Below are 27,886 nucleotides of genomic sequence, written 5' to 3' on the forward strand. Positions count from 1 at the left end.
TTCCACATCCTTGCCAACACTTGTCATTTGTTGATGGTAGCCATTCTGATAGGTGTGAGGTGATACCTCATTGTTATTTTAATTTGCATCTCTCTGATGATCAGTGACTTTGAGCATATTTACTTATGTCTCTTGGCCATCTGTATGTCCTTTTTGGAGAAGTGTCTTAGATCCTTTGCCCATTTTTTTATTGGATTGTTTATCTTCCTTTTGTTAAGTTCTATGAGTTCCTTATATATTTTGGATACAAACCCTTTATCAGATGTATCATTGCCAAATTTGTTCTCCCATACAGTGGGCTCCCTTTTATAAGAAGTATTTTTAATGTCCCCTTTGGTGCCAAGGTAAAATTTAAAAAAGTCTCTGGCCAAGCTCCCTAGAAAACCAAAGCTGAAGCAGGGATGAAGTGCTGATGCTTTAAGAGGCCCAATTCCAGGGCACTGAGAGTGAAGAATAGGGCATCAAGGGAGGTGATCCATTCCTGCTCTGGCCACTGCTTCATGAGGCCCAAAGAGACAGCCAGTCACCCATCAGGGGTCTTCTCAGTCACAAGGGATGTCTCTCAGGATATAGAGTCTATGGAGAAACCATGTCTGAGAAGTACACAGGAGGGAGCAGGAAGAGGATTATTTTATATGCTCAGCTCCTGCCTATTATTAACTCCTGTTTGGCCCACAAACATTTCAATCCCCTACAGTCCTGTGTGGTTCAGGTCATTACCTTAGCACAGCGGTTCTCAACCTGTGGGTCGCGACCCCTTTGGCGGTCGAACAACCCTTTCACGGGTCACCTAAGACCATATATACATAATGATGTTTACATTACGATTCATAACAGTAGCAACATTACAGTTATGAAATAGCAACGAAAATAATTTTATGGTTGGGGTCACAACATGAGGAACTGTATTTAAAGGGCCAGAAGGTTGAGAACCACTGCCTTAGAGACTGTTCCGCCCCCTGGGGGAAGGTGGGGACTTGCTTCCTGTGGAATAGTCCCTTCTTGTGGTTTACAAAACACTTCTCCTTCCATGGTCTCCTTCAGTCTCAGGCCCCTGCAGCACAGCACAGTGGGGAAACAAACTGTCTGCAGTCAGGCCAGACTCTTCCCTTACAGCCAGGCCTCGTCTTGAGCAAATTGCTTCACCTCTCTGTGCCCCAGTTTCCTCTTATGGAATGTGAACAATGATCGTCCTTCCCACACGGTTGTTATCAGGATTAAATAAGATAAACTGTGTGAGGAGCTCAGCAGAGCCCCTGGTTTGCAGGGAGCCCAATGGAAACTTTTGCTACAACAGACACACCTCGGAGATCTTGCAGGTTTGGTCCCAGACCACGGTGATAAAGCGCACACCACAATAAAGTGAGACACACAAACTTTTCTCTTCTTCTGTGCATATGAACGTTATGTATCTACGATAGTCTATTAAGGGTGCAATCGCATTATCTCTAAAAAACACTGTACACACCTCCATTAAAAACACTTTACTGCTAAAAACGCTAACCATCATCTGAGTCTTCAGCAAGTCAACGTTTTTTTGCAGCTGGAGAGTCTTGCTTCGATGTTGATGGCCGCTGACAGATCAGTGGTGGTTGCTGAAGGTGGGTGGCTGTCCAGTTTCTTAAAATAAGACAACAGTGAGGTTTGCCACTTCGACCGACTCCTCCTTTCACAAAAGCTTCTCGGGAGCATGCAGAGCTGATAGCATGGTACCCACAGCAGAGCTTCTTTCAGGATTGGAGTTAGTCCTTCAAACCCTGCTGCCGATTTGCCAACCGAGCATATGTGATATTCTAAATCCTTTGTTGTCGTTTCAACAATCTTCACAGCATCGCAGAATATCTATAATATATTTATATCTGCATTTTGCACGAGTTGCATTTACACATTTCATCCACATTAGCACTTAGGCCGTTCTTTGTAACAGTCGCACAATATTCTAGTGCATCAGTGGGCCAGGATATATTATTTAGTTCTTGATGGTCACATTGACCTTTTCGGCTTCTTATTACAAACAATGCTGCAAAGATGATCCTTACACATTAGTATGTGTACACGTGTATCTCTAGGATAAAGTCTCAAAGGTACATGTATTTTTAAATTTTTATATATATTACCAAATTGCCCTTCAAATTGTTGCTAAATATAGGTGTCCCAAAAAATGTATACATACTTTAACAGTTCAGTTTTGAAAATGAAATGTATTTTAATAAATGCTGCCTTTATAGTTATTCAAAGTGTGTGTACACATGTTTTTTGGGACATCCTATATATATACACCAGCTAATGGTGGATATAATTGTTTGTTTTCCCATGACTTTCTACCAGGAATTATAGAATCTTGGCCAGTTGGTATTTTAAAGATGAAAATGAGGAATTATAAAGCCATTTTCAGATCATTTTATATTACCTAGTAGTCACCTGCTTTAAATTGTCTTTTTACATAAGACACTCATGTGAGAAAGATTGGACTTTCAGTGCTTCCTAGGGTAGAACAGGGTAACGAGTGAAAGGTAGGCAGACATAAGTTTTACTCTCAGGATGTACGAACTTTCTAAGCACTGTGGCCAGTGGAGCAACCTGCCTTGGAGATAAGGAGCTCCCTGCCCAGAGCTGGAAAATTTTTATTTCCAGTGGAATAAACAACCACAAGGTATGTTCAGGAAGAAATTTCTGAGTTTACTGGAATACTGTACAAGGTTAACAGTTAGGAAAATGTGGCACCTCGACCATAGTGTATGTGGGATGACTTTAGGTGGTACAAACTTTAAAATTTTTAACTGGTTTATATTCATTTTTATGTGTATTTGCTGTGTTGCTATATTACTAGAAAATCATATACTCTAAAATGCTAAAACTATACATAAACGTTGGGCAATAATATGCTTGATGACTTCCAAAGTCTCTTCAAAACTGAGATTCTACAGTTCTAGATGTAATCTCCATATTACTAAATTATCAAATAATAAAATGACTTCTCAACCCCAGCCTGTTACATTTATTACAAGCAATTTAAACACAAACCAAGTTCTAGCATTACAGATTTCAAGTATTAGGAGCTTAGGGGAATTCCATGAAAACTTAAGTTCAGGTGAAGACCCAACCTGAAACTATACACAACTCAAAAAACAAAATCAAAAGCCCATTGCTATTGGCATCCCCTTTATCCATCAGCACCTTCTAAAGGCCAGTGTTAGGAAGAGAATAAGCTGTGTTTACACAAGACCATATCCCTCTGTGGCTATCATGAGACCACCAGCCAGTCCACCATATTCAGAGGTGAATATTTATTTAACTCATACATAAATTTTACATGATATCCATTGTGTTATAAACATAGGCACATTTTTTTAAAACTCAAGGTACATTCCAAACTACTCTCTCACACCACCCCACTCCAATCCCCTGAAGATGGAATATCTGATAATTGTAAAACAAGGGCCAGAGAAGCCCTGCACATTAATTTTGGGAGAGTGCTTCTGACCATTATGATCATTCCTTCTGAATTCAACCAAGAAGGGTCAATAAGTTTTTAAACAAAGGAGCATGCATTTTTCAGCCTTTTAATTCCATCAACTGATAGAATTAATTGGCCTCTGCTTGGGTATTTTTTAATAGGTGTATGGTTTTGTTTCTCCTACTTAGTTCAAGTCAGAAAAAATAAATATTGGTACCTATATTCCTGCTGGCCTTTAAATGCCTCTGGGATGGTTTAAAGGTATGTCACCTAAGCACATCTCTAACAAATGGGTAGCTTCCCACTAAGTACAGTTAAACATCCCTCTTTCCTGCTGGTTTGCCCTTAAAGGGACAAACACTGCGAATTTAATAATTCATTGATTCACATAAGAAACGGACTGAGCACAGAGCAAGTCGGGCAGAGACAAATTCATCAAAATGACTCAGTTGATTGATTTGATTATACCAGGCATGATCCAGATGTATGAGTTTGTCATTCACAACACTCATAACACACATCAAGACAAGATTATGATCTACACTGTAAAGTCGTAATTTGAATTCAGAATGAGAAAAAAATGAGTGTTTGGAATTGATTCATCATAGCCACTCTGATATGATACACTAACTTGGAAGAAAATAAAATGATTCATATATACAATTCTCTTAGTAAAATTTTCTATTTCTTGCTCATAACACATTTTAATTCAGAAAATGCATTAATTTTATTCAAATATATTTTTTTCTAAAATATAAATATATTAAGTTTTTATAAATGCAGAGAATGTAGTTTCTGTTGATTCCCCACCCAGATATTAATCAGTCCAAAACTTAAGTGATGAAGAAATCATATTTGTAATTGTGATCATTTTACTTTGTCTATAAATATATAATAGGATCTTTGCAACTTAATTATGAGTAACTCATACTTCATATACTACTGAGCACCTTAGATTACATATTGTTGAATTAAACTATTGGCATTAATATATGTAATTTAACACGTTATTTACAATCACAAGTATAATTCTCTTGTATAACATTCCAGTGATTTTGAAAATATATAATGAAAGAGTGCAGTATAATTTACAAATGCATCAAAGCTTTTCTTACATAGTCAGCCTGGGACTTGACACTCTTCAGCATTTTAAAATAAGAAACCAAAAAAAAAAAAAAATACCATCTAGGTTCTAAAACTGTATTTTCCACAGTTTTTTTGTTTGTTTTTTCCTTTTAACAAGAGCTTCCCAGGATGTCCTATGTTTTGTTTTGTTTTTGTTTTTGTTGTTGTTGTTTTTGTAACACAAACTTCCCAGGATGCTCTGTTAGAAAGGAGTTCTGTAGGCAAATGTAGGGAATGGCACATGGATCCCCCTTGGAGAACTGCAATGTAAATTGAAGTCTCCGAGGAGGCCTGCAATCTGTTTAACTTTTCTTAACTCCATATTTAACAAACATTTTTTATTCCCAACCTCTTAGTGCCACCCCCACAAAACACCACTCAGTGCCCCTTGGAACTAGTGTGACACGATACATATTGGGGAAGCGCTGATCTAAAATAAAGTTTTGCAATTGAATAAACACTTATGTCTGAGTGAGCAAATCACATTCCTTTAACAGTTTCCACTTTTTAAAGCTCTTTGCATAGGATAGGTATTTGCCAAAATACAACTTTGAAAAAAACACACACACATATCTAACCCAGACTATTTGTCTATGTAAACTGTATGGGAAAAAAAGGTTACAAATGCTTATAGAAATTCTAGAGCTTATTTTCAGGGTTTGAGGAAAGTGGCTCCTTAATCAAGTATTAGGTGTCTTTTTAATTAATTTGTTTTAAAAGATAAAAGCATTTGATCAGTAATATGTTATGTGGTGTCTGAAAATATTCTTGTAGAAAAATATCAGGTCATTATATTATTTCCCTGGAATTCCGAAAGAGCTGTGGACGCTATCAATAGATTTGATTATAACATTGGGTCTATATGTGAAACCCAGCATCATCCAGAATGATATGAGGCTGCTCTATTACTGGTTCAAAAATACATGCATACAAGCACAGGCAGGAACAAGGGTCAATAAATTGCTCAGTGCTTCCACTGAAAACCACAGAATGATGATAATTAGTTAACCCCACATGACTTGTGTATATATATGTATCTATCAAATGGCAATCGTTAAAAAAAGTATCCATAATTTGCTTTCTATAAATAACGCTATCAGTCTTGGCTCTACAATGGCAGACCTTGGTGTGAGTGCAGCCCAGAATTAAGCATCTTTCAGTCTCCGCTTCCACCAGCTTACCACTCAGATCAGTGTCTGGGGCTTCAATTCCTGCTCAGCATATGCTAATGGAACACTTCAGCATCTTTCTACATCATCGAAAGATAATTCACTAAGAAAAAGTAAGAGGTGCTTCATACTTAAAAGGTGGGTTTCCATTTAAAGTACTTCTCTCTCCTTTCCATGGAAAATGAACTCAAAAGTAGGAGATAAATCACAATAAACATGGGGTCATTACCGGACAGGAGAGAGGAAAATGTCCATTTCTCATCTTGCTATTCAGCCCTTGCTTACCTGGGTGAACCAGTTGCCTAGAAACTGGTGTGATTAAGATCTGCACATGCTGTTCTACTGGAACGTCCTTGATTGTCAAAAGCTATGCCGAGTATTTCCAACCGCCCTCTCCTCTTTACCCGTTTACTGCTCTAAAAAGACAGTTTGATTCTGATGCTCCCTGTGGTGTTTTCTTAGGATTCCTCCTTGTAGTTGGTGAAATTGACAAGAGGAGTCTGGGACAGTTACGCAGGGCTCCCGGGATCTAAAGCCGACTGTGGCATGCGACATCGATGGCACACTTCCTGGTGGCATCGCAGCCCTCCTTCCCTCAAAGGCAAGTCGCGCCTCTGTTCAGGCCACCAGGCCCAGTCTTGTGATTTTAGCTGACAGGAAGGAATGAATGATGAAAACAATTGGCTTGGGGCAGGAATGAAGGTCCAGTTGCTGAAATTTGAAAAGAAGAGAGCATGATAGGTTATCAAAGTAATGCTTGGTACAGAAGAGCGATTTACACATCAACCGGGTCAGAGCACTTCCTGCTTTTCAGAATTAACTGGGGGAAATTAATGTTTTTAAATCCTTGCCCCTCAATGAAACTAAAAAGTGCCTCTTTGAACTTATTCCTTACATCTCACATATCTTTTTCTCCGAAATTGGTTCTGTGAAATTTATACATACCAATAAGCATAAATATTAATATTGCCCTTCCTGACTGTCTAGTTCCAATATCACAATATTTATATTATTTATGTTGGGTTAGGTACCACATGAAGCAGCACTAAATTTCACTTCTGAAGATTTGGTTTGAGTCTTGGCTCTTTTAAATGAAGCGTCACTTAAAATTTTTCTCAGTCCTACCCAACTCACAGGGTGATTAGAGTATTAAATGAGATACTGTATGTGAAAATTCTTTATACGCTCCAAACACAGGACCCATGCTGCTCAGCAACTGTGTCCTCACTGTCCACTGGCCTGTACTCTTGGATTGTTGTAGGCAAGCATGTCACGTGTCTGGTAAGGCCCTTCCCAAAGCCTCACCCTCGTGTTCTTGCAGAGCCAACGCCTGGTCAGGGTGGATTTTTATCACCTGATCCAATTCAGTATCCATAATTTGGATACAGGTTCTAAAAACTGTATTTTTAGACTTGTGCCCAATTCTGATCTACCGTCCCCAATTCTCTCTGATGATGGAAAATAGCAAGCTGAACGTGTCGCTAGCAGAGTTAAGATTTTACACATTATATATGAACCAGGCACTGTGCTAAGTATTTTCTATATGCTGTCATTGAATTTTCACAAAATCCCTGTGAGGTAGCTCTTGTGATCTCTGTGACTTCTATGGGAAACTAAGATTTGGGTGAAGTGATAAAGCTTTCTGAGATCACTGATCGTGCAGCACAGAGAGAGTGTGGGCTCAAAGGCAAGTCTATCTGATGTCAGAGTCAGGGCTTCACCACCATGATCTGTTTCACCAACAGAACGAAACTTCCGAAAGTCACTTTAAAGATGACCTGCTTCAGTCCCTGTGTTTTATGGATGGGGATACTCAGATCCAAAGCAATGGAAGGACTGCCCAAGACAGTGGTGATTAACTCCAGACTTAGACAATACATGTCTCTTGACCCTCACCTTACTGCCTGTCCCACAGCTCTTCTCTGCTCCCTTCCCCCACCCCAGAGGCCTGCTGCCTGCTTCCTGGGGTTGCTTAACAGGACACTTTGGGGGAGCTGTCTGTGCACTTGAGCTTATCAGCCTCATGTACTGGCAGCAAATCAGTCCTTCCTAAGTCTTCCAAGTCAGGTCGTAATTACAGGCAGGAAGGCTGACATTTAGACAGAAGTGATTTTCCTCACAAGCAAAAATAGCCTTGAATTTTCAAGTCAAGGGTAAAGCAGGAGACTGGTTCTTGTTCTTTCCGACTCTTCTAGGGAAGAGCACACGACCTGGTGATTGGCAGAACAGCAGCTGAGCTAGGAGGGTTCCTAGTAAAGTGGACTTTCAGATCATTTATTCCCCAACTGGTGCTTCGGGCTGAATTTACTGACTGAAACATACAAATAAATGACAAAATATCCTATAAAATGCTGTAGATCCATTTTCAAAGTTAGAAAGATGACTGGCTGGAAAATGTTCTCAGAAAGTGAATTTAGATCACCTGTCAGCCATAGGGTGAGGACTCATCATGACCCCCTGTGGCTGCCCTAGGAAGAAATCTGATCGTTTGTCAGGACTAGTAGTAGGGCATGTTCTAGAACAGTGGTGCTGAAATTTGGGATTAAAGATCCCTAAGCTCTTTTAAGTGTGGTCCTGGCCCTTTCCTTCAGTCAGCCCTGAATGGTTTTCAGAGAATTGCCAATGAAATAACTAGAGAGATGAGGGTAGGGAAGGATAGATTGTGGATAGGCCAGTAGCTGAATTGAAATACTTGGATCTTTTTATTCATGTCTTTTTTTTTCTTTTAAATATATTTTTATTGATTTCAGAGAGGAAGGGACAGGGAGAGAGAGATAGAAACATCAATGATGAGAGAAAAATCTTTGATCGGCTGCCTCCTGCACCCCTGCACCTCCCCACCACTACCTCCCCCCACTGCCAGGGATCGAGCCCGAAACCTGGGCATGTGACCTGATAGGGAATCGAACCGTGACCTCCTTGTTCATAGGTCGATGCTCAACCACTGAACCGCACTGGCCAGGTGAAATTCCTGCATCTTTAAAATTGAGATTTATCTCTGCATTTTATATATTCCCCATCCCTGTTACCAAGTGGAAGTCAATACATATTTGTTGACTAATCCAGTGACTAGGAAGGAACCAAATTGAGACTAGTTATTACAAAATCAAGATCCTCTTTGACCTTCTACATTCCACAGCTTAAATGAGATGCTATGTCTTCCTGAGAAATGTCAAGAACTACACTTGCTAGAAAATTGAAGGAAGGGCAGTTCTCACCCTTCAGTGGATCTGAACTAATGTACTTTCTCATTACAGCAGGTGGTAATAATCACAGAAAATCGCGGAGTGAAACACAGGGACTATTTGCATTGATATGAAAAGCATTATGCCTTCATTGGCAAATTGGCATTTTGTTGGACATTTCACATTTTCCCCAAACTTCTGGGCCTTTGGCCCTCTCTCTCCTGTGGCTTGGAATCTGCCCCTGGTTCAGCCCTTCCTACCTCAGTGCTCTCTGTGCCCTCTGCTCCTGTGGGACCTCCCAGGTGACCAGAACCTGCTATTTCACATCTCTGCATCCCTGACACGACACAACGCCAACGCTAGATCAGATGCTTGATACTTTTTTAAAATGATGTACATTTTGAAGCTATATTTGAGCATAATTTAATGCTGACTTCATAAAGGATTATTTCCTTGGGTTCAAATAGTTATGTAGTATTCTAGTGGAAAATAAGACTAACATAAATAACTGAAAAAATTAGATTTGATCAGTTTTTTAAGGATCGAATAAGACATGAACCTGGCCCTAGCCAGTTTGGTTCAGTGGATAGAGCGTCGACCTTAGGACTGAAGGATTCCGGGTTCAATTCCAATTCAAGGGCACATGCCCGGGGTGTGGGCTCGATCCCCACTAGGGGGCGTTCAGGAGGCAGCCGATCAACAATTTCCTCTCATCATTGATGTTTCTATCTCTCTCTCCCTGTCCCTTCCTCTCTGAAATCAATAAAAATATATTTAAAAGAAAAAAAAAGACATGAACCTGCAAGTACTTTTTAAATAGTCAAATGCTAAATAAATACAAGGCAGCACTATGTTTGCGAGCCATTTATATGTGTGTTGCATAATGAAATATAGGAAATCACACTTTCTAAAGAAAAGGGAACTTACAATCTCTCCATCTTTGCCTCCAAAATCTAAATACAGCATCCTGATTCCATCATCTGAAGACATTTTCAACTTTTCATATGGGGCCTGTATGATTGTCTTGGGAAAGGCACCCTCCTGTGGTTCAGTGGTAATAGAAAATCCATTGTCATAATGTATGGTCAGACGGCACTCCTGGTTTCTGTAGGTGCAAGCTGCGGGGAGAGAGAGAGAGAGATGAACCATGGAAGGCAATCCATTTTCCCAGGCACTTACATTTCAACTCTCCTCAGTCCCAGGGGCCAGCCCCAAATTTCTTTCTAAAGTTAAAAAGAAGTAATTGTCCATTAAAATATTCTCCTTGGGTTGGTTTTGAGCTTGTAATTTTACTTGCTCCATGAAACTGAAGGGAATAAATGGAAAGAAATCCCGCTTGCTGGGACTTACTGCATTTTATCTGGCCTCCAGCCCTAATCTGCCCATCAGACAACACATAGGGGTCCTTGTCTCAAGCCTGAAAAAACTGATACCTGATTTAGAGTAAGCAGCTACCTCTGAATCTTCATCATCATCATCATCATCACCACCACCACCACCACACGCACGCGCTCGTGCGCGCACACACACACACACACACACACACACACACACACACACACGGACACACACTATCGTCTTTACTACCAGGTGAGAAAAACAAGCATTGCATCACCAAAATTCACAAATGTGACACACCTAAGAAGTCAGGAGTGAGTTGTTCAAAAATAATCTAATTTTTTTTTTTTAAAGAAAGTTGAACCAAGCTCATTTTATAAGAGGAGTGCCTTTTTAAATTTCCTGATGAGCGGATCACCTTGGCCCTGGAAAAGCAGTTGTAATTGATAGATATCAGGTGTGGCCCCTGCATGAAGAGGGCTGTGTCCTTCCTCTGCCCAGTGTGGCTTCCAGGAACCTCGGGTGCTGCCCACATGGTGCCCTCTGAGCCAAAGGAACAAAACTGAAGCCTCTCAATCGATCAGGTGAGGTGCCGGCTTTCATCTGTGGTGCTGTGCTCATTGCGTTTAGGAAGGAGACTAGTGCTTTGAGCTTACGAGCTGGTGAAGGGACAGCCATCAGAATCCGAGTTCCCATTAGGAAGACTTGAGAATACTTAAAACCCTTCACCAAAGAGTTCTGGAAAGGTTAACAAGTATCGACTGGACTTACTTATTTTTTTATCACAAACCACCACATTTAACAGACTCTGGCAAGCAAATCCACTCAGGCCTCCATAAACATGTGAAAGCTCTTGAGGGAGGGGGTTACGGAAGAGCAGAATAAGGGCATTATTGAGCCCTCTTTACCATCACTAGCTTAGCTCTGCATTATAAACCAAACTGAATTTTACTTTCCACACCCTTCTGTAGCAGGACCTTAGCTGGATAGTATACAGGTGAAAAAAAGCAAAGATTAGAGAGGTGAGCTTGCCACAACTCAGGTGGATTAGATTTCAAAATTCAAGTTCTTTCCACTCTGTGCCATGTAGCTTCTCACCCTCTGGGACTCCGGATATGGAGGGTTGTGGAGAGGGATCTTGGCGTCTCAGAGTAATAACAACAGTGGGGTGGGGTGGCGGAGGCCTGCAGAGTGTGGCAGGATCAACAGAGGTCCGAATGTGCTCACAGAATGAGGTGGCTTCTCATCGAAGCTCGGTTGGAACACAAAGCCCTTCCTCCGACTTACCCCAGGCAGCGTTCAACTTGTAACTAAGGGCTGATATTTTCCAAAGGCACATTCTCTATTAGTCTTTGAGTCCTTCAATAAGCCTTGTTATCTTCTCAGAAAGGCCCTAGACCAGTGGTCGGCAAACTGCGGCTCGGCAAACCGCGGCTCGCGAGCCACATGCGGCTCTTTGGCCCCTTCAGTGTGGCTCTTCCACAAAATACCGGCTCTTCCACAAAATACCGACTTCTGCGCATGGGCCACGAAGTTTCAATCACACTCCCGCACGTGGTATTTTGTGGAAGAGCCACACTGAAGGGGCCAAAGAGCCGCATGTGGCTCGCGAGCCGCGGTTTGCCAACCACAACCCTAGACTACTGCCACCTCTCTGGTCCAAGGATAACCAAGGATAGTGGTAGACATACTTATGGCTTCTCATCTTGAATCCTCGTTTTTGACAATTTTCACTTCTACCACCTGCGGAATATGTGTGTGAATGGGTTCTAACTCTGGGTTTCTTTTTTTCCCCTTCCTCTATGTTCGAACTTTAAAATTATGCCATCAGATATTCTGAATGGACTGGTTGTGGTTATTTTTAATTCTAGTTGACTTCAAATGGCATTCATGGCCTTTATGTAATAGAATTAGTTACCTGAAGATGCTCTCAACCTACACAGGATAAATTGAACACATTAGCAAGTTAATTGAAGCCCTGATTAAAACCTAAGCCCCTTTGCCCAACTCGGCAGGCATCTTTCAATTTGTAGCTGGGTTGCACCTTTGCTCGTTGCCATCATCTCTTTTCTCCCAGCATCCAACTAGATCAGTCCACACAAGCCTATGTTAGTCTCCTTTGCCTGGTCTACCAACAGCCTCATTGTTTTCCTGTTGAAATAGAGTTCTGTTTATTGAGAGAGAAGGAGTTTACAGAATTTGTGGAATGTCAACTAAACCGGATCCCTTTGGCCATATTTATTCTTTCCTAGAACACTCCAAAGTTGTTGCAAGGAGTCTGAACTTTCTCTGATATTACACGTAAAACTTCATTCAATTTCGTTTTCAGGTGGCTTAGGACTTTTCCTACTCACGGGTTCAAAAACCCCAGTTTTTCTTGCCATGCAGAATGGGCATGTAAACTTAAATAAGATTCAGTGACCAAAAAAGGTTTTCATCAATGTTGGAGAATATTTGGGGACATTCATTTGTTTCAGGTTAATTTAAAAAAGATCAATTAGCTTGGAGATGCAGCAAAAATTCTACAAAATAACTGGTTTTTCATATTTGCACAAGTAGAGGAAATGTGGAGAAACCCTACTACACATTGATGCGTGTCCCATCTTTTCGAATACTCCTGGTGCAGGAGGAAGCTGCACCCAGTGCAGTACCACTCACAGAGGCCAGGGGCCAGCAGCGTCAGCGCCACCTGGTACTTCAGTAGATGCAAGTGCTCAGGCCCCACCCCAGACTGGTGGGATCAGATCCTCTGGGGTGGGAGTCAGCAATCTGAGGCTTTGGAGGATAGCACTTCAAAACATTGTTTTTGTTGCTGATTTCAGCACAGCTAAAGTTTGGAAACACCGTACCCATAATGTCATGTGGGAAATCCTTGAGAGCAGAGCTGTGCTGCAGGGCTTCCCACTGCGAAGGAGAGGCTCTAGATTTCCACTGTCCAACGTAGTAGGCGTTAGGCACAAGTGGCGGTTGAGCACATGAAGTGTGGCTAGTGTGACTGAGGAACTTATTTAATTTTAATTGATTTCAATTTAAATAGCCACACGTGACCAGAGCCTAGCATACTGGCCCGCATAGGTCTGGAGAAATACTTACAAGAGAAACCACTGATAATACTTAGTGAGGACTTACTACGTGCCAAGTACTAGGTGTTTTACATGGATTATTTCTCTCAATTCTTGATTACACCCTATGAGGCAGGTACTATGATTTCCTCCTTTTTATAGATGGAAAAAACTAGGAGGTTTCAGTAAGAGACTGAGAAAGAAATAGAGCTGGAGTTTGAATCCAGGCCATTCTGACTTTAAAACCCACACTTGTGATTATTTCCTTGTACTACATCCTCAAAGATAGAGAAAAATGAAAGAACTGGCAAGAGAGCACAAGAGAAGAGGGTACTGAGAATGTTATAAGAGGAACCCTCAAAGTTGGGTTTACTGGAAGACTGCTGTTGAGGATACTCCACACTGCATCACCTAATGCCCTGTTTATGAGTGGCCACAGGAGACCTAGACGAGAGTGGTCTTGGACCTCAGAACCAGAAACAATTTGTCTTAGAGCTCAGAATCAGGAACAGTAGCATTATAGGCAGTGTTAACTGTATGTCGTGCTGGCTGATGGAAAACACTGGATTAAATATGGAGTCCACCTTAGCAGATGTACAAGAATTTACAGCATGTATTTTCTATTATCTATCTATCTATCTATCTATCTATCTATCTATCTATCTATCTCATCTATCACCTACCTACATATCTGCCTACCTATCTGTATGGATTGGAGATTGGCATGAAAAATTACTTATCACAGCAGTCTGAACAGAACTGTTGTTTTGGGAACACTAACAAAACAGTGAGAAGTTCCATGTCTTTGTAGACAGTGCAGGGACTGGACTTGAAAGAGACACAATGTAGAGTTAAAGTCAATGCTGTTGTTTATTAGGTGTGTGATCTTGGGCAAGTTACTTAAGAATTTGCTTTCTGACTTGTAAAATTACAAAGACAAGGGAATCATGAGGATTATTAGATGAGATGAGGCTATGCATTGTGACCTAGGAGACACACACACATACACATACACACACACAACCCAAAACAGTATTTACACTGATGTTTCTATTCCAAATTATTTCATTTTTAAACTGTTGGTCTTGTCTCAATTAGTTGATTTTAGCACCCCAAAAGAGTTGTTTCTTACAGAATGAGAAACACTACAAGACCTTATATAAATTGTCTGGCATATAGCAAGTTCTCAATCAATAGTACAGTATAGAAGGGTTCTTCCTTCCACACACACGTTCCATTTCTAACTTGTCCTTTCTTAGCGCACTACAAGAATGTGGATTGTGCTCAATTGTGTGCTCCCTCCCTCCTGCTTGCCTCTCCATCCATACCAGGGGCAGGGGTGACTGCTGAGTGTCCCCAAGCATCAACCCTTTGCTCTACTTCCCCCACTGAGATGTCTTTGGTTCTGGCTCTTTTCTTAGAGCCCGTTGTCCAGTTTTCCGATCAGTTCTGTGAGCTACCTAATATATTTTCAATAATTATATTCTGTGATAAAGTACTCAGAATCCATTTCTGTTGTTTATAACAAGAACCCTTCTGGTTGGTGCCTTCACGTTCATGCCTCCAGTAAACCACCTGGGTTATAGGCAGGAAACTGCATCTGACTTGCCAAATCAGAACTTTTCTTGAATGAAGATGGGATAAGGCTTTTCACAAACTCTTTGGCTCCCGTTCAGGAGGGCATGTGGTATGCCTTAATTTAGAAGATTTTACGTTTACCTTTGACATTTTAAGTATCCCCAAAGGCCAGGAATGGAAGCCACTTTGAGGCCAGGGCGAAGTAGAGGGTGTGTTCTTCCTGTAAGAGTGTGACGTGGGGAGCCTGTAGCCAGCAGCGCTCACCTGTGGTGACTTCGGTAATGAGTTCAGCTGAGTTGTGGCAGCCCTGTACTATGCTCCTGGTCCAGTGGGAGAGGTCCCTGCTGATTTCAGCCCTGAAGAGGTGCGTTTCAATCCCCTGCCTGGTACCCGTTCGTGTTGCAAAGGACAGATCCACACCAGTCTGGGGAGATCCTTTCCCTGGACCTGAATGGACCAGCCTGTTGAGGGAGAGAGAGGAGAGAAAGAGAGATCACCAAAGATCATCAAAGTTGAACTGCCTTAATCACCTGACATGTCATTTGGTGACTCGCTGTCATTGTTCTGATCTGAATGAAAGGGTTCACTGCTCCCTTGTGATCGCCAGGGCTTTCTGCCATCCCTTCACCCAGTTCCCCTCCGATGGTCAAGTGAGATTAAGAAGGTGTCCGACAACTTTGCATCAAGTTGCATATGCAGAGGAGTTGATTAATATGACTTTAACTAACAGTAGATAAATTCAACTATACTCATTCATCCAAAAAGAAAGAATTGAGTAAATGAGAGAGACAACAATTTAATAGTGTGTAAAATTCCCTCCACGGTTTCATTCCTGGATGGAACAGGGAAGCCATTGTTTCCTGGCTTAGACTCAGGTCCCCTGTTTCCTGTAGTTGGGAGCATCTGGCTGCACTGAGGGTACGTCCAGCTGTGCATTTCTCATGCTCATGTCTCCAAATGCAGGGGAACAGCCATGGGACTCCATTGAGGAAGTAGCAACCTGTGTTAAAGCTTGAGAAAGAAGTGGCGATGCTGGACTTCCTGAGAAAAGGAAGGTAACTGAACTTTATAGGAGATTCAAGGGATTTTCAAGAGTGATTTTTACTGCACACATTATTTGTATTGACTTCAGAATGCTTTCTAAAAAGCCAGACTTAAAAGTCTCAGAGTCCTACCTTCTGAGCAGTCACTGGCTAGTCCTACTTCTCGCTTGCCCCCTGCAAACACTTGGATCTCTCAAGCTCTTGCCTACTTCTTGATATCTCAACCTTCTTTTGGGAGAGACTATCATATCAATAATTTGCAGGATAGCATAAGTATAATTTAATAAATGTTACTTCTCTTTGGGGTCTTTTTATTTTCAGCCTTATCTTTTAATACAGAAAGAAACAATTTACTAGTTGCTCCAGATATCTCAGGTCTATTTGCTTGGGGGAGGCGGGGAGGGAGTTATTTTCTTAGGCAAAGCCCTTGTTACCTCTAGATTAAAACCTGAACAAAGGAAATCCAAAAGCTATATTCTCATGTAAGCATAAACATTGTAGACCAGAGTTATCAATGTAATAAAACATATTGTAGCTTGTTGAATTTCTAGCAACAAGCTTGCTATATAACTTAGAGGAGCTTTTCTTTACTTACAAAGTTAGTGGTGTGTAGTGCCAACTTGCAGAAAAAGCATTGAAAAACCCTTTGGCTGTAAAATTCTTTGAAGATTGAGAAATTCACAAGAGAGAGCAAATATTGGCAAGACTATGGTGAGAAGGGAACCCTTGTCTGTTGGTGAGATTGGAAATTGGTACTTCCATTATGGATGCTAGTATATGGAAGTTCCACAAAAAATTAACATTAGAACTACCATATGATCCAGCAATCCCATTTCTGGGAATACATCCAAAGGAAGTAAAATCAGTATCTCAGAGAAATATCTGCACGCCATGTTCATTGCAGCATTATTCACAATAGCCAAGCTATGAAAACAACTTGAGTGCCTATCGATGGATAAATGTGGAATATTATTCAGCCTTTAAAAATAAGGAAATCTTGCCATTTGCAACAGCATGGATACACCTGGAGGGCATTATACTAAGTGAAATAAGCCAAACAGAGAAGAACAAATACTGTATGATTTCACTTACATGTGGAATCTGGGGGGAGGGGAACTCACAGAAATAGAGAGTACAATGATGGTTGTCAGGGGCTGGGGACTGGGGCAAATGAGGAGATAATGGTCAAAGGGCACAAGCTTTTAGTTATAAAATGAATAAGGCTCGAATGGATAGCCTGGTAACCACAGTTAATGACACTGTATTTTATACTTGAAATTTGCTAAGAGAGTAGATCTTAAGTGTTCTCACCAAAACAAACAAAAAGGTAATCCTATGAGATGATGTGTTCATTAACTTCACCATGGCAATCATTTCACATGTATCCTCAGTTTTCTTTCTTTTTATTGATTTTTAGAGAGAAAAGAAAGGAGAGGGAGAGAGGGAGAGAGAAACATTAATGTGAGAGTGAAACGTCAACTCCCTGCTGCCTGCAGGCCTCCTACCGGGGATTGAGCCAGGAATCTGGGCATGCGCCCTGACCAGAAATCCGACCTGTAACCTGGTCAGGGTCTCAGTTTTCTTATTTTAAAAGCATAATCCCTGCCTCCTATGATTAGTATTAAATATAGTAAAATATATGAAGCACTTATTCCATTATTTAGTGCATCGTAGTAACCATTCAAGAAAAATGAGTTCCCTTGTGCCTTCCCTCGCCTAACATCCTCACTTTCTAGCCCCTAAATTTCCACCTAGGGCACCTCGACTCTGTCACTCTCCAGGGCCAGCATAAATGTAACAGAGAGACACAGGGAAACAAGAAAAAATATGCCGCCCTCATGGAGAAATGCCACTTTTCTGTGAATTTTCGACTGATATTTATTTTTTCTCGAAAGTGACTATAAAATTGAAGCCAATAATAACTGGAAAATGCAATTTGTTAGAAAATTGGCATTTGGTAGGTCTGTGTACAAGGGATGAAATTACTAACAGAGTGTAATGTGCATGAGGGCCCTGTGTCTAGCTGACCAATACCACATATGGGGAGTGCTTGGGGGGAACTCGGCACGTTATAGGAAGTAATGATGAGAAGAGAGCCTTTGGAGGGAGGACCATCAGTGTACTTTGTTGGTCATCTCATCACCAAATCCTCATTGATTGAAAAGAAAAGGAAATAATTCAGTTTTCAACTATCCAAGTGTGAATGATGTAATATTTATATTAAAGGACACGTAAGTTTGCTATCTGAAGAATAGCAGGCAGGCTGAATTATGTGTTCTTTTGACTATGCCAATACTGGCGAATGAAACGTAAAATTCTGTATGTAAACTATGAGATAAAGCAAATTATCTTTCCAGCTACCTTGTGTACATACTGGTAATAAATCCCACATATATCCACAGGATGCATATGACTACACATCTCCTAGATGGAGTGTTATACAGACCTTGAAAATTATTTTATAAATGTATATTTAAATGTGGGAAATGCATATATGTCTCTTGAATAGCTCTAGATATGCAATTCAAGTATGTACAAGAAAAGCTTAGAAACAATTTTATTAAGGTGTCAAGAAATTTTATGGGTGATTTCATTTCTTCTGATTTTTTTTTATTCCTAAATTTTTTTCTAAACATATACTACACAACTTAAAGATTAGCTTTAAGACGTTACCAGACTGAAATGAAGCCAAATTTTGCACTCTGATATTTAGAATGAGGACTTCCATTGCAAAGAAAAATACCTGCATTCGGACCCTGTGTGGCGTTCATGGTTTTGTGTGTTGTTTGTTTGATAGTGGCAGTTCAGTGCTGGAATACTAGGTGAGCTTAACTCTGGCATGTCTGTGTCTGGGTTATTCTAAATTGTCCACGTCTAGCTCCTAAGACCTAATGCCTATTGGCTGTGGTTATGGAATAGCGTTTCTCAAGATGAAATTAACTGATCCACATGGAATGAAACATATCTGTGGCTTCATTAATCCCTTACACCAGCAGTTCTCAACCTGTGGGTCGCCAACCTGTGGGCCAATGTTTAGCTCCTAATACCTAATGCCTATTGGCTGTGGTTATGGAATAGCCTTTCTCAGGATGAAATTAACTGATCCACGTGGAATGAAACCCATATCTGTGGCCTCATTAATCCCTTACACAAACCTACTGGCCTCCTTAAATGGGACAGGAGAGATGCGGAGACTCGCCAGTTGAAGTTACAAGATCCTTTTGGATTCAGAGCTGCTATGAGGGACCTTAGAGGAACTTCCTGCTCTGTTCAAGTCTCTTCTCCTTCCAACTGACCACCAAAAATCAATCACGAAATCATTCATCCATTCAATCAATCAAAGATTCACTAGTCACGAACTGCTGTATCCCACATATATGTATGGTACATTGTTATGGACTGAATTATGTCCCCCTAAAAATCCATATGTTGAAGTCCTAACCCCTGATGTGATTGTATTTAGAAATAGGCCTATAACAGGAACGTACTGGCCTCCTGTAAATGGGACAGGAGAGATGTGGAGACCCGCCAGTTGAAGTTACAGGATCCTTTTGGATTCAGAGCTGCTCTGAGGGGCCTTAGAGAAACTTCCTGCTCTGTTCAAGTCTCTTCTCCTTCCAACTGACCACCAAAAATCAATCACGAAATCATTCATCCATTCAATCAATCAAAGATTCACTAGTCACGAACTGCTGTATCCCACATATATGTATGGTACATTGTTATGGACTGAATTATGTCCCCCTAAAAATCCATATGTTGAAGTCCTAACCCCTGATGTGATTGTATTTAGAAATAGGCCTATAAGGAGTTAATAAGGGTGTGGCCTTAACCAAGAGGACTAGTGTCCTTAAACAAAATAGGAAGAGATAACTGAGAGCACTCTCCCTCTGCACCCACACAGAAGAAAGGCCCTGAGAGGACAGAGCAAGAAGGCAGCTGGCTGGCTGTAAGCCAGGAAGAAAACCCTCACCAGAAACTAACCCCACCCCACCCTGATCTTGGAGTTCTAGCCTCCAGACATGTGAGGAACTAAATTTCTGTGGTTTAAGCCACCAGGTTTGTGGCATTTTGTTAAGGCAGCCTGAGCAGACTAATAAAAGCAAGGCTAGGGGTAGTGTGAGAACAGACGTGGCCCCTGCCTTGAGGAGATACAGTTCTTCCTTACTAATCCCCACGGCCTCTCCATTCCAGGTTCAGCCCCAGGTCTTAGGAGACTCATTCCCACAATATGAAGGAGAGTCAGAACCAGCCTCTGACAAATGACAAATGAAGGACATGAGCCAGGGTTAGGTGTTATCTGGAGAATTATTCCTCCTCATTGGGGCAACCTGATTATTATGAAGATCTTCCTCCAGAGGGAAAGCAATTCCATCACAAGAATGGAGAGCAGTGGATTCTGGGACAAGGACAAAGGGGCACCACAGTTATTAACATATTTGTTATTTCATTCCTATCAAGATATAGGAAATAGACTTCCTTTCGGTTCTTTATATCATCGCAGCTAGTTGCTTTTGACTGTCCACAGCAATAATTTGGGGATGTTACATAGAAATGTAGACATTCACCACTGTGCCGTGGTGAGGAGGCTGGACAGAGATTTGGTTGTTTTATAAATCATGGCACTGCAAAGATGACACAAGGGCACTGGTCAACTTAAGATCAAAAACCTTTCTTTTACCCCTTTTGTGAGAGATGTAGCAGCTACTAGGAAGAGAGAGAGAAAAAAATAGTGGACTGATTATACTCATAAATGCTCTGTGCAATCTTTCTCTTGAGATGAATTTGTATTGGCATATTTCCAACCCCAAGCCAATAGAATACATTGGATATACAGCCTTGGATACTATGTTGTCCAGTAGTCTGCCCTCTGAGCATCTTTACTCAGAGGCTTCACAGGCACCTCAGACTCAATGTAAGCTAAAGCTACATTGCATAAGGTCCTTGAGATCTTAACAATTAAATATCTGGGTTCTGAGTTACGTTACACCAGGATCCACAAGGGCCATGCCCACTGCAAAGGTCAGGAAGTTTTCACTGGTTGTTAGCACACTATTCAAAAGAAAGAGTCATTCAGATGGCACATTGAATATCCAAACGAGGACAGATTCCCTAGCAATGCCAAAGACAACAGGAGCTGCTATCTTTAGATGTTTGTGGTGCAGGACGATAAGGAGGAGGGAGTGCTGCATTCAGGCTAACAGTGATATGACGGATGGCTGAAAGAAAATATAACCTGTACTTTCTTACTTTGCTGAAGAATGGTTACTTTTATGAAAAGAATGGTTTGAGATTTGAGCCTGAGTAAGGTGCAGTGGAAGCCCAGGAAAAAGTGGTATTGGGAGGAGCACACCACTGCTTCAAAGGAACACAAGTCCTTGCTGGGAAGATTACACACCAGGCACTGGAAGGATGGAGACACTACATGAGTGAAACTCGGGGGGAATCTTTGGGAAATCGGGGAGAACAAGTGAGAGATTAGAAGATAGGAAAGGTGGAAATGATATCCTGGTTTTCAAAATGTGGAAGAAATTAGATTCTGTGACCCTGTTCCTAAGCAAGATTTTGTAATGGATTTTTTCAGTAATCATCTTTCACTTTGGAAAACAGGCAACAGTAGTTTGTGAGAGCCTAAGTGGCTTTCTTATATTCAAGTATTTCATTCAGAAACAAGATTACTGGAAAAGTGATAGAGGAAGTGAACATTCAGAAGAAAGGTATTGACAATTCGATACTCATTTGGACTTCACAGCTTATCAGTCAGATGAGTACTTTGTTAAGTGACCCACAAGCCATTATGAGTCCATTTAATTAAGGATGGAGGCAGAGCTGTGGCCTCAGACCTACCCTGTTCAACATTTCTATCAATGATGTATGAAGTTGTAAAATACATGGACATCAACTCAGTGGAAGATCCAGAACTAGTAATAAGAAGAAGCATGGATTAAGGATATAAGATTGTTAAGCACTGAGGTTAAGCCAGAAACAACAACAACAAAACTAGAAGGAGGGAGACATGGTATTGAAGCACCATTGGAAATTTAGTTATGGTTGACTCAACCCAGAGTTACTAACAACACTAATTCACATGAATAGAATGAAATGAGGTGATGCTCCTGTGTTCTTCTATGCTGAGCAGACCATGCCTAAAATACACCATTTTTTTTTGTTCTATGAATCTCTTTGGCAGTGAAATGAAACCCATGGACCCCAATTCTGAATAATGTGTGTAAATTTATCACAAAGGAAACCAGTGATACTGAAATGTAATTCCATCCCAATATCATGATGTTGAAGACTATGATCAGAATAGCAGAGTACCCAAAACTCCTTCAGAAAGAGCATAATTTGGAGACATCCTGTCTGGAGAAGAGAAGACTCTGTGTGGGAAATCAGAAGGAGGAAGGGGCAAGCATAAATGTCTGCAGTACCTGTGGAGGGTTTGAGCATAGGCTGGTCAGTGACGTCCCAGGGATGGAAGGGACAGCTCTCACCTTGAGAGTCCACAGTCTGATCAAAGCCATCCCTAGACCTTGGCCCACCTAGGAAGAACCATACTTGGAGCACATGATTTGCTTTGTGAGATCTAAGATGAGACTGACTAAGCTGGCAGCCAGCAGGTGTTCTTGAATGCCTACTCTGTAGGGCCCGTGGCTCATATGCCGAAGTTGACAGCTCCTGAGTAAGGAGATGTTGGGGATAAGAAACTTGCTGTTGACAGCACAGCCGTCAAGACCAACCATAGCATGATCTCCTCAAGGTAGGTGCCCCTTCTCTGGACTCCCGCACATTGTTATCAATCCATTTGCCCCACTGCTGTAAGATTGGCACCTCATACACACAACCAGACCTTGTGTCCTGCAGAGTAGGAGCCTTGTTCCATCTCTCCCCGAGTCTGTGGTGTCCAGCATCCTACTTGACACATGTTAGGTGTTCAATTCATGCAATTCATGTTGGTGACTAACTACCTAAATGCAAGTTTATCAAAACGTTTTAAAAATGTGACTGCAAGGTTGCAAAGGAAAGAACACACACACACACACACACACACACACACACACACATTGACCTATTTTGAAATGCTTCGAAACTGTGGGGTCAGTGAAAGGCCTCCTAAAAGACTCTTCATTTGTAGTAGACCATACTGGGAAACACATTATAGTAGCCAAATTCTGGACACTAAGTACCTAGTAAATGTCAGTGGGACATTAAAATATTAAAAGTCATCATTTGGGCATTTGGAAAGGTAGGGCTAAGGACAGAATCCGTCTGCCTCAAGTTTTCCCATTGTGCCAAGAACAGCCTCTTTATTTTCCTCCCCAGATTCTTCCCAAAGATCTTTCCTGATCTATAGTCTCAGGAGGGACTCTGAAATAGCGATTATTTATCTTTCAATTATTTTACATTTCAAGCTATTTATGTATCCTTAAAAATATGACCATCTGTCTCTTATCTGTAGCATGAACTAAACTACAGCAGCCATGAAAATGCTGTCTCCCAAGGGAAGATAACTTTCTTACCCAGCCAGAAAAAATACTGGCACCCTGGGACAGACGTTCATGCTACAATTCACACCCAATTTCTAAGTTTTATCTGAAGCTGCTTGAGAAGCCGAAGGACATGCTTCATCCCCTGGTGGCAAAATTCAGATACACATTCCCAGGGTGAAAGCCATGGTTGAAAGCAACGTCACAATTACCAGCACAATTTTACATTTCCTTTTAGCTAGGAGTGTGCATAAGTGAACAAATAAATAGGACCACATAATATTAGACAGTGGAGCCTGGTACAGAATATATAGTAATAGCCATTATTGTCATTGCTTCAATCTGGGCAATAATTTTTATTTGATTATTTCCTGCTGTATGCCTTGCACCTAGAATAATTCCAGGCACATGGCAGGCACTCAGTAAATATTTGTTAAATGAACGACCAAATGAACAGCTAGACTACAAAGAGGGCTATTTTCCATGGAGTCTGTGATTGATGGCTACTATGAGAGATTATGACTTCTCTCCCACCCTCAGTCCCTCAACCACACAAAACAGTAGCTAATGCTAAATCCAAAGAATGTGGGTTAACATCCCCTAAATGCTAGTTTCCAGATTAATTCAGTTCTGCAAAAAATGTGATTTGAAAGGTAACTGAGATGACATGTTCTAGGAGATGCGCCTAACATTCATTTCCTGTTTCTTTTTTCAACCTGGTTCTTCTTTCTATCTTTCACAACTGGTGTTTTTCGTAATGACTTGGTTATTTAGTGAGTCAGAGTTACCTTTTTTTGGTCTGAGAGTAGACGGTGACCATTTTATTTAAAAAAGGTACAAATCATTAAGATTTCAAATTCATGGCCAGCATGGATCTAGCATCCATTTAAAGAACTGCATATAAATGAAATGGCTCTCTAAACCAGATACAAAGGAAGGGTGAAATGTCTTAACACTACTTCAAATGCCCAGAGTGGTGGATTTGTGAGGCTGAGCATACTTTGGGATCAAATTCTTTGTCTAAGACTTGGGGGCAGTAGAGATACTCATTCCTGCAGAAGGCCAGGCCACAGGCAGTAGATGTGATGATTTAAGTCGTTATCAATAACTGGTAGTAGGCCACAGATTGTTTCTGGCTCTTCAGATATGCCCCTTTGTCTGACTGGTTTTGATGAAAAAAAAAATTAAAAACCTGCCTTACCAGGTATGCTGATGTACTAACTTAATTCTAGATAGGTGTTAGGGAATGTTGCCCAAAATGTTCCACATGACAACATTATCATCAATATCCTTAATTAAAACAAAAACAATTGCAGCACACAGATTCGGCCAAATTAGTAAAATTACATATTAGGTAACTGGGTTGCTAAGCAGTATTACATCCTCATTTTACTTAATTGCTGTAATTAACATTTCCCAGCAGATGCCACACAAAAAAAGTAAAAGCCACTGGTCTAGTGCTCTCTAATACTCTCAACCAGTGGCCAGTGCCGCCCCTATTAGACTCGAGGCAAGAAGTGATGGGGAAAGAATCACTAATAAGGACCAAACTTTGTGGTGGGGGGGAGGGAGGGTGGCGCCCAGGTACCAAACCCCCTCAGCCAAGAATGGCTGAACAATTACTTCATTTATCTTCTAAACTTCTTTCATTTGCATACGGTGGTGAAAGAGTTACATAAGGAACCATTTCTGGGAACATTTTTATTATTGAGGGATACTGACTATAAGCAAAGACCAACTTAATGTAGGAGAATGAGCAGCAAAAGAGATGGAAGCCAAGTTTTGACTACTTAGTGGTATTATCTAGGTGGGTTTCCAGAGACATTTTGTCCTCCTTACATTCTCCATGGTCTCATGACTGTTCATGGCCAGCTGCCAGCAGTCATATGGAGGGAGGAAAGTAGATGCCTGTTAGGTGGAAGGTTGCACTGATACACTATCATTTACATTGACTCTTTGAAAGGGGTATCATGAGCTCCACTTTACAGACAAGCACTCCATGGTTCTGTGTGGTTAAGTAGCTGCCCAGGATCACATAGTAAGTGTCCAGAATTTGAACCCAGATCCGCATGACCACAAAGTCTATATCTTTCCATCATGCCAGGAAAAGGGGCCACATTCCAGCTTGTCAACTACAGGTAGGAGGGCAAGTGAAGTGAGACAGTGTAATGAAGACCTCGTCATCTATGGGTTTAAACCATCCATGCACTTTCCTTCCCCAAGGTCAACAAGACTCACAGTCTGACAGATAATCTCACATCACAACATCCAACATCTTGGAAAATTTTTCCTTTTAAGTTAATGGTCTGTTTATTAGCAGTCTTAGAGCTCTAATTTTTAAATATATTCTTTGAATTTTCTGGTTATTTCTTACATATTCCCCTCTCCCATCTATGCCTTAATGAGTTCAACATAGATCACAGTGTGTACAGAATATGGATTATAAAAAGGTCTCCGAGAACTTCTCCATGTAAAATAATGACAATTAAATTAGTCCTATTTTGCTGGGAAAATGAAACCATGGGTGAATAACCTGAACAATTAGCTCTTATAACATGGCTTTTATCTGTTATATTTCGCTGCTTTTTAAAAAAATTTCCCCACTTTTAATCCCTAGTACAATATTGGCCCCTAACAAGAGTCTTTTAATGTTTCTTAAATAGAACAGTTTTGCCCCCAAAATAAAGCCATCATTAGGCCACTTGCCTACAGTGTTGTTACAAGTAGCATTCAGAACTAGTTTTGTGGTGTGATTGAGGGGTTCCAGACTTACCATTTCTGTCTCACACTTCTCTCCTACAACAAACAAACAACTCTTCCATTGGCCCACTCCTTCTATCTCAACTAGAGGCCTGATGCATGAAATTTATGCAAGAGTAGGCCTTCCTTCCCCAGGCTGCCAGCACCAGCTTCCCTCTGGCACCCGGGACCTGGGCTGGCTTCCCTCCACCCTGACTTCGTCTAGAAGGACGTCTGGTATAATTAGCATATTACCCTTTTATTATTATAGATGTCTTTAAGACACTATGAGTCCCTGATAAATGCAGTATTATACGTAGGATCAAATATGTCCAATTATCAGTCATTCATACATTAATTTCAATTATTTTCTCCAATCTTAACAATTGTTAACCTTTATCAATCACTTATTATGTCTCAGTCATATGCTAAGCATTTACATACACTGTCTCACTTGGTCCTATCAATCCCTGATAAATGCAGTATTATACATAGGATCAAATATGTCCAATTACTTAGCAGTCATTCATACATTAATTTCAATTATTTTCTCCAGTCTTAACAATTGTTAATCTTTGTCAATCACTTATTATGTCTCAGTCATATTCTAAGCATTTACATACACTGTCTCACTTGGTCCTATCAGTAACTGTGTGAAGTAGAAGACACTACTGCCCCCTTCATGATGAGGCTTGAATTCAGAGAAATTGATATTTTGCCCAACATCACATTGCAAGTAGAGGTCTCAGGATTCAACTCCTGGTTTGTCTGATGCCAAAGTCCATGGATCTCACCACTCTACTCATTTCCACCAACAATGAGGAGCTCCCAAATTGAAGAGGGTCACCAGGCACATGGGGACACATGGGATGGACGGGTGTGTAGGCAAACCCCACACTTTTCAGTTTGACAGAGTATAGAACCTTGGGCAGGTAGATCCTTTTGCGCTACCCTATGGCAATGCCCATGGACAATGCCCACATTCTCTATGAGTCAGGAGGCCTCCCAGGCTTAGTGTGAAAACCACGGGCGGATTATAATATAAATGTTTGACAAGTGCAATTGGCCAAACTTTCCCTGTGGAAAGCATTCCTAACATTTCGGAGACTGGCCTGAGGCAGCATCTACTTTTAGCACTTAGAAACAAGTTAGTTCCTTAGGCACCAATGATTACGCTACAACAGCTATTTTCAACTTTTTTCATCTCATGGCACACATGAACTAATTACTAAAATTCGGCAGCACACCAAAAATATCTATTTTTGCCAATCCAACAAAAAATATAGGTTTAATTGTGATTCATTCATACCAGATGGCTATTGTTGTGTTAGCTGTCGTCATTTTTGTTTATTTTAAAATCTAAGGGAAAAGAGGTCAGTGCCCCTGACTAAATAGTCAGGTATTGCATGTTTTAAAAATTACTGTGCCACTCCAGTTGAAAATTGCTGTGCTACAAGTTTAGTAGAAACACTCAGTGTCTTTGGGTCCCAAGTGGTGTCAAATGAGAAAAGTACAGCCAGGCCAGTGTGGCTAAGTGGTTTAGCAACCACATTAGAGCAAGGAGGTCACAGCTTGATTCCCAGTCAGGGTACATGCCCGGGTTGCGGGCGTGGTCCCCAGTGTGGGGCATGCGGGAGGCAACCGATCAATGATTCTCATCATCAATGTTTCTCTCTCTCTCTCTCTCTCTCTCTCTCTCTCTC

At 41.0% G+C, this 27,886-nt stretch overlaps 1 protein-coding gene across 1 annotated transcript in view; it reads right to left on the reverse strand.

Annotated features, from left to right (window-relative positions):
- Window positions 1-4,165: 4,165 nt before the first annotated feature.
- The window catches only part of SNTB1 (syntrophin, beta 1 (dystrophin-associated protein A1, 59kDa, basic component 1)), a gene marked incomplete at its 5' end in the record, with an annotated part of 197,402 nt that continues 173,681 nt past the window's right edge, over window positions 4,166-27,886 (reverse strand). The window contains 3 exons of the mRNA XM_014533034.1: window positions 4,166-6,462; window positions 9,864-10,054; window positions 15,179-15,389. Coding sequence (XP_014388520.1) covers window positions 6,370-6,462; window positions 9,864-10,054; window positions 15,179-15,389 — 495 coding nt within the window. The remainder of the gene's footprint in view (window positions 6,463-9,863; window positions 10,055-15,178; window positions 15,390-27,886) is intronic.

This window comes from Myotis brandtii, unplaced genomic scaffold (assembly GCF_000412655.1).
Source record: "Myotis brandtii unplaced genomic scaffold, ASM41265v1 scaffold931, whole genome shotgun sequence".
Classification (NCBI taxonomy): Eukaryota; Metazoa; Chordata; class Mammalia; order Chiroptera; family Vespertilionidae; genus Myotis; species Myotis brandtii.